This window comes from Petaurus breviceps, unplaced genomic scaffold (assembly GCF_028583685.1).
Source record: "Petaurus breviceps papuanus isolate PSGF00001 unplaced genomic scaffold, PetGlider_PUasm1.0 181, whole genome shotgun sequence".
Classification (NCBI taxonomy): Eukaryota; Metazoa; Chordata; class Mammalia; order Diprotodontia; family Petauridae; genus Petaurus; species Petaurus breviceps.
In genome coordinates, this window is record NW_027185784.1 from 18,484,022 (window position 1) to 18,502,751 (window position 18,730).

General features: G+C 41.8%; 2 protein-coding genes across 4 annotated transcripts in view; one reads left to right on the forward strand and one right to left on the reverse strand.

The window, feature by feature from the left end:
- STRA8 (stimulated by retinoic acid 8) overlaps window positions 1-5,655 on the forward strand; it is a 24,647-nt gene extending 18,992 nt beyond the window's left edge. Inside the window, exons 7-9 of the mRNA XM_069086988.1 lie at window positions 1,335-1,404; window positions 2,731-2,874; window positions 5,448-5,655. Coding sequence (XP_068943089.1) covers window positions 1,335-1,404; window positions 2,731-2,874; window positions 5,448-5,522 — 289 coding nt within the window. The 3' untranslated portion in view covers window positions 5,523-5,655. The remainder of the gene's footprint in view (window positions 1-1,334; window positions 1,405-2,730; window positions 2,875-5,447) is intronic.
- A 1,441-nt stretch (window positions 5,656-7,096) lies between these two features.
- Window positions 7,097-18,730, reverse strand: part of LOC138160631 (solute carrier family 23 member 1-like) — a 53,539-nt gene continuing 41,905 nt past the window's right edge. For all 3 annotated transcript variants that reach the window (XM_069087287.1, XM_069087286.1, XM_069087288.1), the window contains 7 exons: window positions 13,088-13,208; window positions 11,385-11,541; window positions 10,382-10,635; window positions 9,521-9,685; window positions 8,785-8,893; window positions 8,531-8,626; window positions 7,097-7,662 (listed from right to left, as the gene is read on the reverse strand). In XM_069087287.1, coding sequence (XP_068943388.1) covers window positions 7,400-7,662; window positions 8,531-8,626; window positions 8,785-8,893; window positions 9,521-9,685; window positions 10,382-10,635; window positions 11,385-11,541; window positions 13,088-13,208 — 1,165 coding nt within the window. In that variant the 3' untranslated portion in view covers window positions 7,097-7,399. The remainder of the gene's footprint in view (window positions 7,663-8,530; window positions 8,627-8,784; window positions 8,894-9,520; window positions 9,686-10,381; window positions 10,636-11,384; window positions 11,542-13,087; window positions 13,209-18,730) is intronic.

The following is an 18,730-nucleotide window of genomic DNA, read 5'->3' on the forward strand; positions in this document are numbered from 1 at the left end:
GAGAGAGAGAGAGAGAGAGAGAGAGAGAGAGAGAGAGAGAGAGAGGAAGAGAGAGAGAGAAGCAGAGGGAGAGGGGAAGAGAGAGAGAAGGAGAGAGGGGGAGAGACAGAAAGAGAGAGAGAGGGAGAGAGAGAGAGGCAGAGGGAGAGGGGGGAGAGAGAGAGAAAGAGAGAGAGAGAGGGAGAAGGGGAGAGACAGAAAGAGAGAGAGAGGGAGAGAGAGAGGCAGAGGGAGAGGGGAAGAGAGAGAGAAAGGGGAAGAGAGAGAGAGAAGGAGAGAGAGGGACAGATTTTTTACGTGCTTAATATGTGCTAGGCACTGTGCTAAGCAGAGAGATAGATGTTAGATAGATGGATGGATAGATAGATACATAGATGGATGGATGGATGGATGTATGGATGGATGGATGCATGGATAGAGAGATGGACAGACAGAGATAGATAGATAGATAGATAGATAGATAGATAGATAGATAGATAGATAGATGAATGGATGGGCAGACAGAGCACTTATTAAATAAAAGAGTAATATGTGCTAGGCACTGTGCTAAGTGGTAGAGAGATAAATAGGTAGATAGATGACAGATGGATAGACAGATGATAGATGAACAGACAGATAAATAGGTCAATAGATGATAAACAGATAGTAGATGGATAGATAGATCATTTATTAAGATGTTATTAAAATTATACAAGGCTTTCCCCACTGTTTTCAAGACAGAGGTTGCTTTTTGTGTTAGTGAAAATTGCTTTATGTTTATCAAGTTCATAAGAATAAAAAGGAATTTAAAAAACGAAAGAAGGAAAGAAAGGAAGGAAGGAAGGAAGGAAGGAAGGAAGGAAGGAAGGAAGAAAGAAAGAAAGAAAGAAAGAAAGAAAGAAAGAAAGAAAGAAAGAAAGAAAGAAAGAAAGAAAGAAAGAAAGAAAGAAAGAAAGAAAGAAAATTGCTTGAGACAGTATTGCCTTAGTCTAAGGATAGCCTTGCTGAGAAATAGTCTGTGTTTACTGCCAACATTGTTACCTCCTTATGGAAATAAACTTCCTTTTTTTAGTGAGGAAGATAGGGAAATCTGGCATAAATTGTTATTCCTCCAAGACAAGTCAATAACACAGGAAATGGCTGCTTCAAAGTTGCTAGCCTTGGAGGGGGGGGGGAGCGGGAAAGGGTCATTCAAGACCCAAGATAAAGCTAAAGAAAATTGAAAGCTCATCTCAGGATGGATGCTGTTGCCTCAGACCCTCAGCAGCTGCATGGATAAGGAAGCCATCCCTTGCTTAATTCTGAAGATTGGCCAGAGACTTCTTTTCCAGCAACACATTCCTTTGTCCCCTTAGGACAGAGAGAAAAGATGATTATACAGCTGGGCTTCTGCTTGGGTTCCTGTGCCAAAGGTTCCCACTGAACGTGGGGTGCCTTCATCAGGATCCTATACCTACAGTTGGAAGGAAGGCACCTGAGAGAACACCTAGTCCAATATCAATCCCCTTTTATTTTAACAGATGAGAAAATTGAGGCCCATAGAGCTCAAGTAACATGGTCAGAAAAATAGAAACATAACATAGAAAAATGGCAGAGACAGAATTCAAACATGAGTCCTTGGCTTCAAGATCTAGTGTTCTCTACCCTGCTCCCCCTCTCAGACCCTTCAGAATGAATGAACATAGGTTCTGGGTAATAGTAGTTAACATGTTTAGAGTGATATAAACTTTATATAGAGTAGCTAGGTGGCAAAGTGGATAGAGCACCAGGCCTGTAGTCAGAAAGACTCACTGATCTTCCTGAGTTCAAATACAGCTTCAGACACCAACTACGTGACCCTGAGCAAGTCACTTAATAACCCTATTTGCCTCAGTTCCTCAACTACAAAATGAGCTGAAGAAGAAAATAGCAAACCACTCCAGTATCTTTGCCAAGAAATGGGTCAGGAAGAGTTGAACGTGACTGAAATGAAGGATCAACCACAAAAGGTTTATACAAGGTTTTATGCACACTAGCTCGTGATAGCCCCGTGAGGCTGGTCATATACTATGTTATTCCACTACAAGTAAACTCTGGGGTTCAGAAAGTTTGCAATTTGTCTAAAGTTTAATGACTAACGAGAAGAGTCGAGATTCAAAGCCAGGTCTTCTGAATGCCAACCCACTCACTCTTGTCATGAGACCATGCTGGTTCTGTAAAATTAACAATGTTAGAGAATGAAACCAACGTTCCATGTTACTGCTTTGTGGGATGAGGGGAGGAGATGCTGAACTGAGTGTTTTATCCCTTTCCTCTGTCTAGAGATTATGGCCCAGAATCACAAATTTGATCATGAGGATTTTTTTTTTCATCTAGACTTGTGATTTAATGGGTGTGGGTAGTTGTTAGTAGGTAACTCACCCTGCCAAGGCAGACTGGCTACTTGTCACTTGGAACCTTTGAGGGTTGCCTAGGGCACCGAGAGGCTAAGAGACCAACCCCACCATAAGAGGAGTTTATTGCTGTCCTCATTTGTGATGTGTACTGAACAACTCAAACTCAATTCTGGAATAGTCCAGAATTGTGATTAATATCACAGGAGATTAAAAGGAGGACCCAAAGAGACACAATAGAACTTTGGTGGGAGTGGATTACAAGGACGTGCTGGGTGCTGTGGCTTTCTTTAGTCGGAGTTTCTGTGTGTGGTAATTCCACCGGGGACTCAGAAATATTCAAGTGTACCCAGGAAAAGGTAAAAAAAAACAAACCTAGGAGTTAAATGTTCTTTTTATTTCTATTGTCAGTTCAGTGTGTGCAGGTTGCAGCTCAGAAAATCCAGAGGAAAACAATCATCTGTATGTGCAGATCATCAGTTTCTTAAAGGGCCTTTTCTGTGCTAACGCACAGTTGCCACAGGTAGGACAGAGAGCAGAGCAGATAGGTCTCTGCCCCCTTGCTTCTCTCCTCAGTGGGGGAAAGGAATTTTCAATGTATTTCTTTTTTTTTTTTAAACTAATTTGGGTTAAGTAACTTGCTCAAGGTTACACAGCCAGTTATTTTTTGTGTGTGGGTGCCAACTATCTGAGGCCGGAACCGATCCCGGGTCTCCCAATGCCTGGGCCAGCACTCTTACTGCGCCACCTGGCCGCTCCCAATGTATTTCATTTGCTTGAATTTCTAGGTAGTTCAGATGATATAGCCCATTAGCCTTTTTTCATCCAAGAGCCTAGGAATTAAATTCCTATTTACTGGGAGGTGTTTTTTGTAGGAGCTGAATAAATGTTGAATGACTGAATGCCTTTTTCCTGGTCACATCCAAAAGGAGCCATTATCATTCATTTTCATTTCTTTCCATTTGGAGGTGATTTAAGTCACGTGTTCTCCTATGGAGCTAAAAACTATTAAGAGAAAACTGAGAGAAGAGTCAGGAGAGGATACTTTCTAAAGTAAGAAAGTTTTTTTTTTTTTTAAATTCTTACATCACTCACAAGGACAGAACAGTTTCATAATCTTCAGAGACCTTCTGGTGAGTAGTCTGGGACTCCCATTAAACTTGAATATAAAAAACAAAAGGAGAGAAAAGTTATTTACTTAAGGTCAAAACTCTACCTTCTCAGCATAACTGGACCTAGGATAATCAGACATTGAAAAGAAAAAGCACTTGATTGCCCTTCCTCACCCCGGTTGTTGGTAGGATGGTGGGACATTTTGTGAAGATTTATGTGAAATTTGCTGACATCTTAGAACTCGATCAGATTTTGGGAGTGGGATGAGGGTAAGATTAAGTCTTGTCCTGAAAAAAAAAAAAAAGGCTGACCTTGAAATTTAGGGATGCCATTAGGTGGCAGTGAACCTTTTGTCAAAAGGTCAAAACTCTCATCTCAACCTATTAGGGCTTCTTTGCCCAAGCCTTCAGGGGCTTATTAAAGAGTCATGAATTTCCTCCCCTTTATATATTTTTAAAAATGTAATTCTTTACTAAAATAGCCTAATCTAAACAATTACTACAAGTTTTAAGATATTTAATATAGCAAAAACAATTTTTTTAATCCAATACCACTAAGGTACAATTTGGTACCTTTCTCTTGAATATATATATATAAAATCTCTCTCCCCAGAATTCTTAGCTAGGAGCAAAAAGATTTTTGCTGGTTTGGGACCTTCTCCTGCTTCTCCCTCAGCAACAAATTCCTTCTTGTCCCAAGCTCAGCTTCTATAAATTGTTGGAACAAGATAAAAAGGGCAGCCTCAATTTGTCTTTTTAAAATTTCAGGTTCCTAGGCCTTTTTCTACCCAAAATTGACAAGACAGAAAACAAGCAGCTTCAAATTGCCTCTATGTTCTCCCTTACCCATGAGAACTAAAAGCTTTCTACTTTTATCATTTTTAGTTTCTGATTCCCATCAGCCTCGGCCAGATAAGCCAACTAGTGTGACTTAATTTATATAAATATTTACTAAGGACCTATTGGTATGAACTATGGTTTCAGCTCACAAACTCCTTTCTTAGGGCCCCATAGCACTTTAGAATACACAGGGCATTTTGAATAAAATTTAAATCAGGTATTTACTCAGATTCAAAATTGGGACATTATAAGTTGGGTTTTTGTTCTCTTTTTTTTTTTAACTCTTTATTTCCCCCCTTCCCCAATGTACCAGGCCTCCTGCCTCATCTTGAGCACCCTAAATCCCTCCTTTCAAGCTTTTTCTAATGCCTCCTGCAACTGAAACCTGGTTCTTTTCCTTCTTACATGGATGGATGCAAATAGTTCCTTTTCCAACTGAATCTCCTTTGTTGGGGACTTGGAAGTAGTTTTTCAACCTTGCTGGCATCTACAGTAGGGGAAGAACCAGTAATACTGTTGGGTTTTTTTTTCCTGTGCATTCACTTGTGATGCCCCCACCATCAATAGGACATGTGTTCAATGTTTCTTTAGAGTGAAGAGGGATTTCCTTCAAGTCATTCACATGTCTTGTGAACCTCATCACCCATGAGACCACTGGGCACACCTAGGAGAGATGGTTGACTAGGGTTAGTGGTACACTCCAGTCAGAGAACAGAGGAGAGCTAATTGACTACCAGGCACAATCAAACTCAAACTCTTTGCAATGGACCATTTTGAGCCTGACGTTTTACCATGGGGGATAAAACTTAAGAACTTTTCTTATTCTGATGTCCTATTGGAGAGTTCCAAAAAAGACTTTTTAGGGCTGCCAAAGAAGTGGCTCCTTCAAGAAGGTTGAGTGAAATTGGGATGGAGCCTTCCTTCTTAGAACTCTTGTTTTCTTCCAGAAATTGGTAACCCAAGATCAAAGAGAAAGGAGTTTGGAAAGAGAAATTCAGGTAGCTTTGTGAAAGGAGGTGCAATAGTGGGTTGGCCTGGGGATGATGGGTGGGACATTCAAAAAAGGTTTTAACCTAGACTGGAGAGCTCAGGGAGAAAATGTTCTCGCTTTCCTCCTAATTTCTTCTGCCCCGGTGTTTTGCAGGAAGCAGCCATCCCCCTTGATGAAGAAACAGTGATGCTGAGGTGCACTGAGACCTTCGATGATGAAGACTTATAGAAAGGAAGCCTGGGGAGTTTCCATAGTTAAATGCATTGCTGAAAGCTGCTATCACACCCATATCCCCATCTGAGGGCTTTTGGGGTGGGCTTTCCTGGGAGCATTTGGAATGGTCTTAGGTTCTGACTATGTATAAAGTATTTAAATGTGAGCCTTATGCTTTGGTTTGTGAGTAAACTATGTCTTCTTCGCAGAGAGGGGAAAAGTTCTTATACATGGCAAAGAGGTTCACATGACTACTCATACACATACATACACATACAGTGCCTTCTGATCTAAGAAGAATAAGGGCAGGAGTGTTGTAGGCAACTGACATTTCCAGTGGAGAGCAAATGTGAGAATCCCCAAAGCCTCGTATAGGATGTCATCTTCCTTAGGAGATGGAATTTGCTCTCTCTGGAAACCCTTCTTCAGTGTACCAGTCACCTGGCCAGGTTGTCCAATAACTATACTGCAACACCACACACACATACACACACACACACACACACACACACACGACTGTAGCAGAGAGGGGCAGTGCTAGAAGGTAGAAAATTAGGGGTTGATATCTAGACCTGATTCAGGCTGGGTTTATGCTTCAGGTTTGGAACTGGAACAAAATTAGACACTTGTGGACCATTTAACAGTTAACAAAAGGAGGAGGTGTGCTTAGCCATAGCATGGAAAGGATACTCAGCAAGGATACAGCATTGATTCAGTTTCAGCTTCCTTGTATCAGTGTTGGCCATGTTGCCATGCCTGTCAAGCCTGAGGGAGAACAACTTCTGCCTCTGGTGGGCTGGCTTTTGTAACTTAAGCCACCAGGAATCTACATCAGTGGCCTGATTCTTAGTACTTTAAACCAGTTAAGTCACAAGGATGGTTTTCATACCTTTTATTTTAAAAAAAAACAACTGTATTAGAAACCACACTAGCACACAGGGTGGGCTGCTAGCACAGGTTCTTTAATCTGCTTTTCTAAAGGAAAGAGCTTCAAAGGGGTCAACGAACTTATTTTAATTACAGATAAGTAGAAAGAAGTGAGTATCCAAGAAAAAATTTAATAGACAAGGCTCCAACTGTCTAAACAGAATAATACAACCACCTGCCTGCACCACCAGACTGAGAGAACACTAACATCTGAGTGATGGGGGGTGGGGGGGGTGGCTGTTAACAAACAGCTACTCAGAGTCCATCCCAGGGAATCAAAAGGTCCTTCTCATGGGTAAGCCTCCAAAGCAAAAGCCAACCTCCCACAATATATAACAAAGACTCAGCCCCTGATTGGCTCAGAGCCAGAAAGCACAAAACTTATGTGATTTGGCACAGCTGTGATTATCAAGGTTCAAAGGAGATTAATCCTTCAGATGTTTACAGTTAAGCCTGAGCCTGGGAAACTGAACTCCAACAAGAAAACAACAAAAATCCCACCTTGCTTGTGTTTGTACATCAGCTATTGATTCTAACACACTAGTCGGGATAGTGGAAAAGTCCAGAGCTCAATTCAAATCATATCCCACCCTCTCAGCATGACCCCTTGGGAGAAGATGACTCTTGGTGTTAATAAAGAAAAACAAGCCAATTTCAACAGATAGTTTTAATCCCATTTTTAATGGGATTTTAAAATCCCAGTTTTAATCCCCATTCCAAAACTAGCCAAGTTAATGTTTTATATATTTCAGGATACACATTTCAAATTTATACTTTAGGTGGGAAAGGGGCATGGAGAGAGGGTGATTTGTGGATAGGCAAATTAGTAACTATTTTGAAGACAGTTGATGATTACAATTGAACCCCATCAGAGAGGAAAGTGCTATAAGGTGTCCACCAGAAGAATGGAGGTCTATCAAACCTTGTATCTTCTGGGATGTTCCTGAATGGGGGAAGAAATATCTTTACATTCTCGTTTCATTATCCAGCTTCTCTCTCACTCCCATTGAAATCTGTTCATGCTCCTTTTTGAGGCAATGCTCCTTTCCCATTGCTTCCCCTCCACGTTCTGGCTTGGGCCAAAAGGGGATATGCCAGAGCCAAGAAGCAGTGCAGAATTTGGTGCTGATCCCAAAAGGGAAGTTGTAGACCTCTGAGACATTCACAGTGTCCTCTGAGTCCTCATGTATTTGGTTCCATGCTATGAGTCCTCTTTCTTCCTGACTTCCTAATAGGAGGGAATAAGAAGTCAAGACAAGGTCACACCCTGTGGAGCTGTAGCATTTGGGGTAATGGTGGGAAATTTCATTCTTTGGTAAAGATCCAGTTGGGAGAGCTCTGTAATGAAGGCCTCAGTTTCCTAATCTGAACTAGATGAAGACCCTTCCAGCTCTAGAACTATGATCATATGACCTTCAGGTGGTACGAAGGTTTGCTGTCCCTTCACAGCAGCTTGGAATCACAGATGTTTAGAACTGAAAGAAACTTTAAAGATAATTTATCCTGACTCCTTCACTTCACACAACTGGAAAAACCAAGACTCAAAGAAAGGAAATGACTTTTCCAAGGTTGCCCTCCTAGTTAATGGCAGGAATGGGACCAGAACCCATTCTCTGCTACTTCTATAGCAAGCCAGACATTTCACTATTCTGTACTTCTGTATGCACTCTTCCTTTCCCTACTTGTAGCTTCTTTCTTGCCCTATGTCACATAACAGCCTTCTTCCCACCATAAAATTTTCCAGGAAGCCAAAAGCAATTGACTGGATTGGATCATATATTCCTATCTTGGTACCCCTTCAGCACTTACACTCTTGGTTTGTCCCTGAGAAGGTAAGTGGGTACTCATTTTATTCAACTACATGTGAACCATTTCCTCAACTAGGCAATACAATTTTTATAGAGCTGGTGTCATGTGACTTTTCTCTTCATTTCTATCTCTTTTCCCCTTAATACATAACACAAACTTCAGTTGATGTTTGCTGACTGCTTTATGGGTAACAGAGAACAGGACAGGGATTCTGTGAGTATCTACCTATCCTCTGACAAGTTTTCCAGAAGTGTTATTAGACAGGAGTGGTGATGAACCAGCCTTACCTGGGATAGTATTGTCAAGTACAAAGCCCAGGAATCCACCCACAAACATGCCAGTGGTTAGCAGAACTTGGATGACCTGATCCAATTGGATAATTCCTACAGTGGACACAAGAGGAGAAGAATGAGACAGAGGAACTATACGGTGGAGACCACCAACCTAGCCCCCTCTCAGCCCCGACCTTCACCATATCAACCCAGGTTACAATATTAGGGAGAGAGAAACCTGGTCATCTATGGGATCAGCAGATCCTCACCTGTCTGGATTCGTTCTGGATTCTTGTTCACCCAGTTAGGAATGGTCAGCCCACAGTAGATGGAGAAGCCAAAGACAAAGAGGTTCCTGGAAGAGTTCATGTCCACATACTGCAGGGAGAAGGAATCCCTACAGATGGTCCTGTGAGTGACTCTTACCACTATGTGGGAGCCTCCTGTTCAAAACTGGGAGCAATTTCTTGGGCCATGGGAGGGGAGAGGGAAGAACCTGGGAAAACTAGGTACCTTCCTCTCTGCAAATTAGAAGCCAAGTGAAATAACTGAACACAAGATGGGGATGGCAAAGGGGGTGAGGGTGGAGAGCACTGTTTATCATGCCATCCTGTCAAGTTCCTGCTTGGATAGTATGATTCTGAAAGCAGAATATTTCAGTTAATCTACATGGGGATATTAGGAGTTGACTGTCTGGAGAGAGTCAAAAGTCAGTAGTTCTTTTATCATTGTTTTTGTTTTGTTTAATCTAAGTAATTTTATTTTCACAGGGAAATTCAAATTTGGATATTGTCACATGAAAAGTGGGGCACTGACTTCAAAAAGTCAGGGGAACTTCCTCCTAACCCCAGTCCTACCATTTCATAATCCAAATTCCAATGAATTTATTTCAAGAGGCAGAATGTTTCTATAACTCTTTAATGGCAGACTGTCTTGAGGTCAAGACTCAGTGCCTTGCATATAGTAATAAATATTTAATTGAATTGAAAAGATGCCTTTCTTTACCTGTAAATTGGAAATTCCCACAGCTGTGATGACTCCAAACATCACTAGGAACATACCCCCTATTACAGGGCTTGGAATGGTGGCAAATGCAGCCCCAATCTTCCCAAATATGCCCATCAGGAGCAGCACACAGCCAGCAACAATGATCACCATCCTGCTCCCCACCTGCAATCAAAGGGAAAGGTGAAAAATAGGAGAATTTAGGACCAGCTAACCTGTGAGCACCCATATGACTTCCCTTGCTTGCCTCAGTTTCCTCATCTGTCAAATGAACTGGAGAAGGAAATGGCAAACCACTCCAGTTTCTTTGCCAAGAAAACCCCACAAAGAGTCAAACACAACTGAAAAATGACCACAACAAATCTTCCACTTAATATATGTGCATCCTTGGGCAAATCATCTAACCTCAGAGGCTGCTAGGTGGCACAATGGATAATGTGTTGGGCCCAGAATCAGGAAGAGCCAGGTTCGACTCTGGTCTCATACACTTACTAGCTGTGTGACCCTGGTTAAGTCACTTAATCTCTGTCTGCCTCAGTTTCCTCAACTGTAAAATAGGGATAATAATAGTATTTATGTCCCAGGGTTGTAAATCAAATAAAATAATATTTGTAAAGTACATAGCACAGTGCCTGGTATATAGCAGGTGTTTAATACGTTCTTGTCCCCTTCCCCACTCTCTGGATCTCAGTGTACTTTTCCTTAAAATGAGAAAGTTAAATTATGTGGCCTCTAAGGTTAACTTGAATGTCTGAAATCTATAATCCCATGATTCATCAGTAAGAATCAAATGGTTTCTGTGTCAGAACTTTGTTCTAGTTGGTCAAACACTGGCTGATTTGGCAACCCTAATAACCTTACCCTGGTGATGCCCAGTGCACCAACATTCTCACTGTAGGAGGTGGTCCCATTCCCAGTCCCCCACGCTCCTGCTAGGAGGCAGCCAATGCCCTCAATGCCAATACCCCGATTGATGGCATGTTTTGGAGGGGGTGGGGCCCCTACGAGCCGGGCACAGGCATGATAGTCTCCCACTGATTCCACCATGGACGAGATCACCCCAGCAATGATGCCAAACACCCCAGCCAAACTGATGGTTGGAACTCCCCATTGCCCTAGAAATGAAATAGAGATAAGCAATTAATTTAAGGGACATTAACCCCACATCAAACTCATCTCTCCACCTTTCCTCCACCTCCAGGCTCTGGAAGGTCTGATTGTTTAGGGGAGGAGTGTGTTTGTGAATCTAGATTAAATCAACACAAAGTGGATATAACATTGGACTTGGAGTAAGACATGTAGTATACTACAGGAAGCAGTGCTGTTCCATTTTTACCTCCCAGGAGTAGGGAAGGAGCAGAGATATATAGATGATTCTCTTTCCTTCTTCCCTTCCCATTTAGTCTCTCACACCCCCGAGGTTTGTCTGGTTCTAGGTAAGGGAAATATAGATTCAGCAGTGGGGTCAAAGGACTCAGCTTCCAAAGAAATACAGCATCAAATTCACTCTAAAGGGAACCTGGATGCTAGTTTGGTCTGGAGTCTTTTAGGACACACTGGGCCTTCTCAGAATTCTGAGGAAGAGCCCTTACTCTATTCCCCACCACCCCACCCCTAGTATGTGCCTGCCCTCCTATACCACCCTGTCCCCTTATTGTCCCATTTGGCCTCATACTTCTAAGGCCAGACCGATATCAAAATGGCATTTGGGGACACAGTAACATCCAGTCAGACTCTGACTCCTGGGGAAGCTTGGGAAATCAGGCAAGGTCCATTCTATTCCCCTACAACTTTGTCCTTCAATGCTGTTTCTCATTACACCTGAGGATTTCTACTAGGCAGGACCAGAAGCCACTGACCATACCTGGATAAGGGATGCGGAACCAAGGGGCCTGGGACAGAACGTCGCCTTTGGTGTCCGTACGGGCCAAATAACCATATGCTGAAGAGGCTGAGGGGAAGACGTTGGTTACAGTAAGCACATAGCAGATGATCCAAGAGATGGAGAGTGCCAGCAGCACCTGCCCAGAGGGAAGCAGCTCAGTCATTCTGTACACATGGCCAGCATCCTAGCCCTGAGCTACCTGCCTCCCAGAAAGGGTGGGGGAAGGGAGAATGAGGGGCCTGAGGAGCTATGCTGGAGCCCAAAGCTACTCTGCACTAGTGGGAATCTATCATTGCACAGATAAGAATATTAAAGATAAAGAACAGAAATGGAATACAGATTGGCTAGAAACAAACTCTGTAGAAGGGAGAGGCAGTGGTAGAAAGGATAAAGGGCAACAGACTAGGAGTGAGAAATCTTGGGCTCTAGCCTTAAGCTTTGCTCCCTCCTGACCTCCCTCCTCCTGACCTTGTGTAACACTTCACCTAATTTTGGAGCCTCAGTTTCCTCAGGCAGCCTGACAAAACCTATGAACCCCATCACAGAATATCTTTAGATGCATAAAATAAAATGCATTAAATTACAAAGGAGGAGCAGCTACATGGCACAGTGAATAGAGCACCGGCCCTGGAGTCAAGAGGACCTCAGTTCAAATCCGACCTCAGACACTTAACACTTACTAACCTTGTAAGATGAGATCTTGGGTAAGTCACTTACCCCCAATTGCTCTGCCTTCCCCCCTCCAAAAAAACTATTACAAAGGAAACCAATTTTGATAAATATAAAAAAATTTTTTTTCAAGGGAGAAGGCAGGGCAATTGGGGTCAAGTGACTTGCCCAGGGTCACATGGCTAATAAGTGTTAAGTGTCTGAGGCCGGATTTGAACTCAAGTCCTCCTGACTCCAGGGCTGGTGCTTTATTTACTGTGCCACCTAGCCACCCCTCAAAATATTTTTAAAAACAAATTTATGCACCCCAGGTCAAAAACCCATGGCCTAGATGGAGTGCCTCTGGAATCCCTTTCAACTTTCAAATTCCATGGCTCTGTGATTAACTAAAGGAGCCAGAGGAAAAGTCTGGGAGTGAACTCCCAGGAGTCTTTTATCGAGGGGGAAAAAGAGTTGCTAAAACCATCAGGAACTTAAGAATAAATTAAGCAGAACCAAGAAAGTAATAGAAACATCTCCAGCTGCATAAATAAAAAGAACAATAAAAGAAGACTGAAAGCTATGTAGTTATAATGACCAAGCTTGGGCCCTGAGATGAGATAAAGAGACAAGCTTTTCTCCTTTCCTTGGGAAAGTAAGGGATTACTGATATGGGTTGTTAATTTAGATTTGTAGTGTTAGTTTAGATTTAGGTGGTGGTGGTGGTGTTCAGTTGTGTCCAACTCTTTGTGACCCTAATGAAGGTTTTCTTAGCAAAGGTACTGGGATAGTTTGTCATTTCCTTCTCCAGTTGATTTTAGAGATAAGGAAACTGAGGCAGAGTTAAGTGACTTGACTAGAGTCACACAACTAGTAAGTGTCTGAGGCTAGATTTGAACTTAGGTTCTTTTTTCTTCCTTGTTCTAGGGAAAGGCTCACTGTGTAGGGAAATGGATGGTGCATATTTGGAAATGACAGGGATATCAGAACAAAAAAGCGTCAACATTTTTTAAGAACTAAAAAATATAGCTTACTGGGAAGATCTGGAACAGGTAAAGCTTAGAAACGTGGCATTTCTTGACTTGCCCATAAACTGGTACTGGCACGGGGATGTTCTTCAGGTATTGAGAAAACAGTACGATGAAGAAAATGGTCCTGGGATGGAAAGAAACCAAACTTAGGCTACTGTTGTTTATCATGCACAGATTTCAGATCTTCCTAAGGATGTCCACTCTTCCAGCTGCTTCCTTTCCCCTTCCACTACAACCCTCTCTTTCTTCCCATCTAGACTATTGGTATAACCTCCTAAATGATTTCAGTCCTTTCCAATTCATTCTTAATACTACTGCCTGAGTAATCTTCCTAATGCATTGCCCTGACCACATCATTCTTCTACTCAAAAACTTTCAGCGGCTCCCCATTATCTACCAAATAAAACAGAAGCTACTGACCCTGGTAGTTGAATATACCCCCTACAGTCTGATTCCAAGTGACCCTTCCAGTTCAGTTTCATGCAGCTTTCCTTCCTATGTAGAGTTGGCCCCAGAGTCAAGCAGATATGTGGTCAAGTCCTGCCTCTGACAAGTACTGGCTTTGTGACCCTGGGTAAGTCACTTCTCAATTGCTCTCAATGCTCTCAGCAACTCTTTAAGACTGTAAGTTGTAGAGAAGGTACCAATGTGCATTGGTGGAAGGAATGACCTTATAAAGGATTTCCATACAGCACAGAAATCACAGGTGTAGTGTCTGTCCTTACTCCTGTCCTGACTTCAGGTCCTCTATACCCTGGTCAAATCGACTACTCCTCATCCCCAGTTCTCTCCTATTTTTGTGCTATTTATTGGAGCTGGAATACATCCTTTTCTCTCTCATCTCAATATACTATAAAATCCCTCCTTTCTTTTAGGGCCCATCTCCTCCATGAAGCCTTCTCAGCAATAGATTTGGAGTCAGAAAACCTGGATTCTAATTTCAATTCTCCTACTTGCTACCTATGTGACTTTTCTAGGACTCAGTTTACTTTTATGTAAAATGAGAGTTATATCCTCAATGACCCTTAAGTTCCCACTCAGTTCTAATCCTGTGAAAATTAATATCAAGGAGGCAGAGCCAAGACAGCAAAGTTGAAGCTGGAAATTTCATTAACTCCCCCCACAACCATCTTCAATACCTGTAAAACATGACTCTAAACAAATTTTAGAGCTCCAGAACCCACAAAGTGACAGAGAGAAACAAATCTCCCACTGAAGGCATCCTGGCAGGCTGAGAGGAAGGGTCTATCACAGTGCACTGGGAGCCGAGCACAGTCCCATGTGAGCACAGTCCTGGGGTGGCCCTGGCCAGCAGCAGCCAGAGCAGACTTCAGGAGAGTGAATCACCAGCAGCTGTGGTAGTTTCCAGACTTCTCAACCCATAAACACCAAAGAGAAAGTAAAAGGTCATAGAGAATTCTGTGGGAACATAGAGAACCAAGTGGGAAGAGCATGGTCCAGCCCCTACCCCCTGGGCCAGAGGTAGCGGAGGTGCAGTGGCTGCATCTGCTGCCACATGGTTACCTCCAGAGCTCCTGGCCTGCAGATTGTAGGGGGATCAAGGGACCTTTCAGAGGGTAACCACTCTTGCTTTAACCTACCTGGATCTGGGTTGCTGTCTTGGGTGGTGGCCCTGGAGTGAGAAACACCAGTGTGCCAGTGTGGTGTCTGTAGAAAGGGCGCCCTCCTCAGACCTCTGACAACATTTGTGAAAACCCCAGCAATTTGGGATACAGCTCTCTCCACTCTGGAAACAGAGTTCTACCATGGCAAAGAGCCAAAAGTCAAGTAATTGGCTGGAAAGATGAGCAAGCAGAGGAAGCACAATCAAACCATAGAATCCTTTTTTGGGGACAAAAAAGATCAAAGCAAGGAACGGGAGGAAGACAGCAAAGTCAGAACTCCTGCATCAAAAGCTTCCAAGAAAAACTATGAGCTGATTACAGGCCATGGAGGAGCTCAAGAAGGATTTTGAAAATGAGTAAGAGAAGTGGAGGAAAAATTGGGAAGAGAAATAAGAATGATGCAAGAAAACCATGAAAAGTGAGTCAACAGCCTGCTAAAGGAGACCCAAAAATACACTGAAGAAAATAACACCTTAAAAATAGACTAACTCAAATGGCAAAAGAGGCCCAAAAAGTCAATGAGAAGAAAAATGCCTTAAAAAGATGAATTGCTCAGATGGAAAAGGAATTTCAAAAACTCACTTAAGAAAATAATTCCTTCAAAATTAGATTGGAGCAAATGGAAGCTAATGACTTTATGAGGAATCAAGATACTATAAAACAGATCCAAACAAATGAAATATAGAAGGCAATGTGAAATATCTCATTTGAAAAACCACTGACCTAGAAAATAGATCCAGGAGAGATAAGTTTAAAATTATTGGACTATCTGAAAGCCGTGATAAAAAAAACCTAGAAATCATCCTTCAAGAAATTCTCAAGGAAAATTGCCCTGATATTCTAGAACCAGAGGGCAAAAGAGAAACTGAAAGAATTTACCAATCACCTCTTGAAAAAGATCCCCAAAAGAAAACTCCTAGGAATATCATAGCCAAATTCCAGAGTTCTGAGGTCAAGGAGAAAATACTACAAGCAGCCAGGAAGAAACAATTTGAGTACTGTGGAAACACAATCAGGATAACACAAGATCTAGCAGCTACTACATTAAAGGATTGAAGGGCTTGGAATATGATATTCTAGAGGTCAAAGGAGCTAGGGTTAAAACCAAAAATCACCTACCCAGCAAAACTGAGTTTTGTTTCAGGGGAAAATATGGTCATTCAATGAAATAGAGGACTTTCAATCATTCTTGATAAAAAACCAGAGCTGAACAGAAAATTTGACTTTCAAATACAAGAAGCAAGAGAAGCATGAGAAGGTAAACAGGAGAAAGAAATCATAAGTAATTTATTAAAGTTGAACTATTTACATTCCTACATGGAAAAATGATCGTTGTAACTCATGAGATTTTTCTCAGTATGAGGATAGTTGAAGGGAATAGATAGATAGATAGATGATAGATAGATAGATAGATAGATAGATAGATAGATAGATAGATATGTATACATACATATATGTTTATATAGGATGGTATATGTGTATATAAATACATATGTGAGTGTGTCTATATATGTGTACATGTATATATAGACAGAGGGCACAGGATCAGTTAAATAGGAAGGGATGATATCTAAAAAATAAAATTAAGGGGTGAGAGAGGAATATAATGAGAGAAGGAGACAGGGAGAGATAGAATGGGGTAAATTACCTCATATAAAAGAGGCAAGAGAAAACTGTTACAATGGAGGGGAAGAACAGGAAGGCAAAAGGGAATGGGTCAACCTTACTCTCATTGAATTTGGCTTAAGGAAGGAATAATATACACATTCAACTGGGTATCTTACCCCACAGGAAAGTAGGGGGAAGGGGATAAGAGTGGGGATGATAGAAGGGAGGGCAGATTGGGTAGTTAAAAGCAAACACTTTTGAAAAGGGATAGGGTCAAAGTAGAAAAGAGAATAAATGGGGAGAGGGATAGGATGGAGGGAAATATAATTAGTCTTTCACAATATATCTACTATGGAAACATTTTGCGTAACTACACATATACAACCTATATTGAATCTCTTATCTTCCCAGTAGGGGTGGGTAATGAAGGAAGCAGGGAAAGAATATGGAAATCAAAGTTTTAAAAACAAATGTTAAAAAAAATTGTTTTCTTTTTATGTGCAACTGGGAAATAAGTCATACAGGCACTGGGTATAGAAATCCATCTTGCCCTACTAGAAAGTCAGGGGAGGAATGGGGGAGGATATAAGAGAAAGCAGATTGGGGAAGGGGTATTAAATAGGATCACTATTTTGGGGTGGGGAGTAGGGGAAAGATAGGGAGAAAATTTATAACTCACAATCTTGTGGAAATGAATGATGTCAACTAAAAATAAACAAATTAAAATTTAAGAAAAAATTTTAAAAGAAGGTAATATCAATAAATCTTCAAACATTTATTAAGTACTTTCTAGTGATACAAAGAAAATGCAAAAACAGTTTCTGCTCTCAAGGAGCTTACATTCTAAGAGGGGAAACAACATATACATCAGCCTGTACATGTAAGAAATGTGCAGAATAGACGGAAGACAGTCACAGAGGGGAAGGCACTGGTAGTTAAAGGAATGGAGAAGACCTATAATAGGCAGCTCTTCAGCTGAGTCTAAAAGGAAGTCAGGGATTAAAAGAACAAAGTTTAGAAGGGAGAACATTTCAGGCATGGGGGATAGCCAGTGCAAAGGTGGGGAGGTGGGAGATTTAACACTGTGTGTGCTATTGCAATTAGGCCAATATGGTAGAACCATGGAGGGCATTGAAAGTAGTTGTATATAAAGAAAACACTGAAGGAAAGCAAGGGGTAAATTGCAAAGAGCTTTACATGCCATATTGGAAGATTATATTTGATATTAGAGGTAATAGAGAAACACTGAAATTTTTTGAGTAGGGAGGGGGTAATAAGGTCAGACTACACTTTAGGACAATCGCTTTGGGAGCTGTGTGGAAATACAGAAGTTTTGTTTCTTTGGTTTCTCTCTGAAGCACTGTGATTGGCACACAGTAGATGCCTAAGAAGTGCTCATCAGTTGGTTAATTGATTGGGGAGAGACTCGAGGCAGGAAGTCCAATCAGGAGTCCAGGGTCCAGGGATCAGGTGATAAGGATGTGTGTTAAGGTTATGGTTGTACATAAGAGATTTTGTGATGGTAGAAATGACAAGATTTTACAATAACTGGATTTGTGGGGTAAGTAAGAGTAAGGAGCTGAGGTTGACACTGCTATTCTGAGCCTGGGTGACTGGGAAGGATGGCGGGGCCATTGACAATAAGACATAAATATGGAAGATGAGGTGTGTGTAGGAGTGGGGGTGGGGAAAAATGAATTCTGTTTTAGATATATTGAGTTTGACATGCCTATGGAATATCCACTTTTTCTTCTTTCTAGGCAATCAGGGTTAAGTGTCTTGCCCAGGGTCATACAGCTAGTAAGTATCAAGTGTCTGAAGCCAGATTTGAACCCAGGTCCTCCTAATTCCAGGGCCATTGCTCCATCCACTGCAGCACTTAGCTGCCCCTTGGAATACCCACTTTTTTTTTTCTTTTTGCCTTTCGGAGGGCAATTGGGGTTAAGTAACTTGCCAAACTTACACAGCTAGTTTTTTTGTGTTAAGTATCTGAGGCCAGAACCGAACTCAGGTCCTCCCGACTCCAGGGCAGTACTTTTTACTCACTGCGCCACCTAGCCGCCCCCTGGAATACCCACTTTTAAATGTCTAATATGCAGTTGATAATTTAGGACTAGACCTCAGAAGAGAGATTAGGGCTAAGTATACAGATTTGGGAATCATTTGCTTAGAGGTAACAATTTAACTTATAGGAACTGATGAGATCACTGAGGGACAGATCACAGAGAAAAAAGAGAAGAGGGCACAGGACAGAGTCTTGGGGTACACTCATAGTTAGTAGACATGGCATGGATGAAGATCAGCAAAGGAGATTTAGAATGGGCAATCAAGCATCACAAAAACCCAGGGGAGAGAGTATATAGGATGAAAAGATGCTCAACACTGTCTAATGCTAGAGGGGGCAGGGAGGATT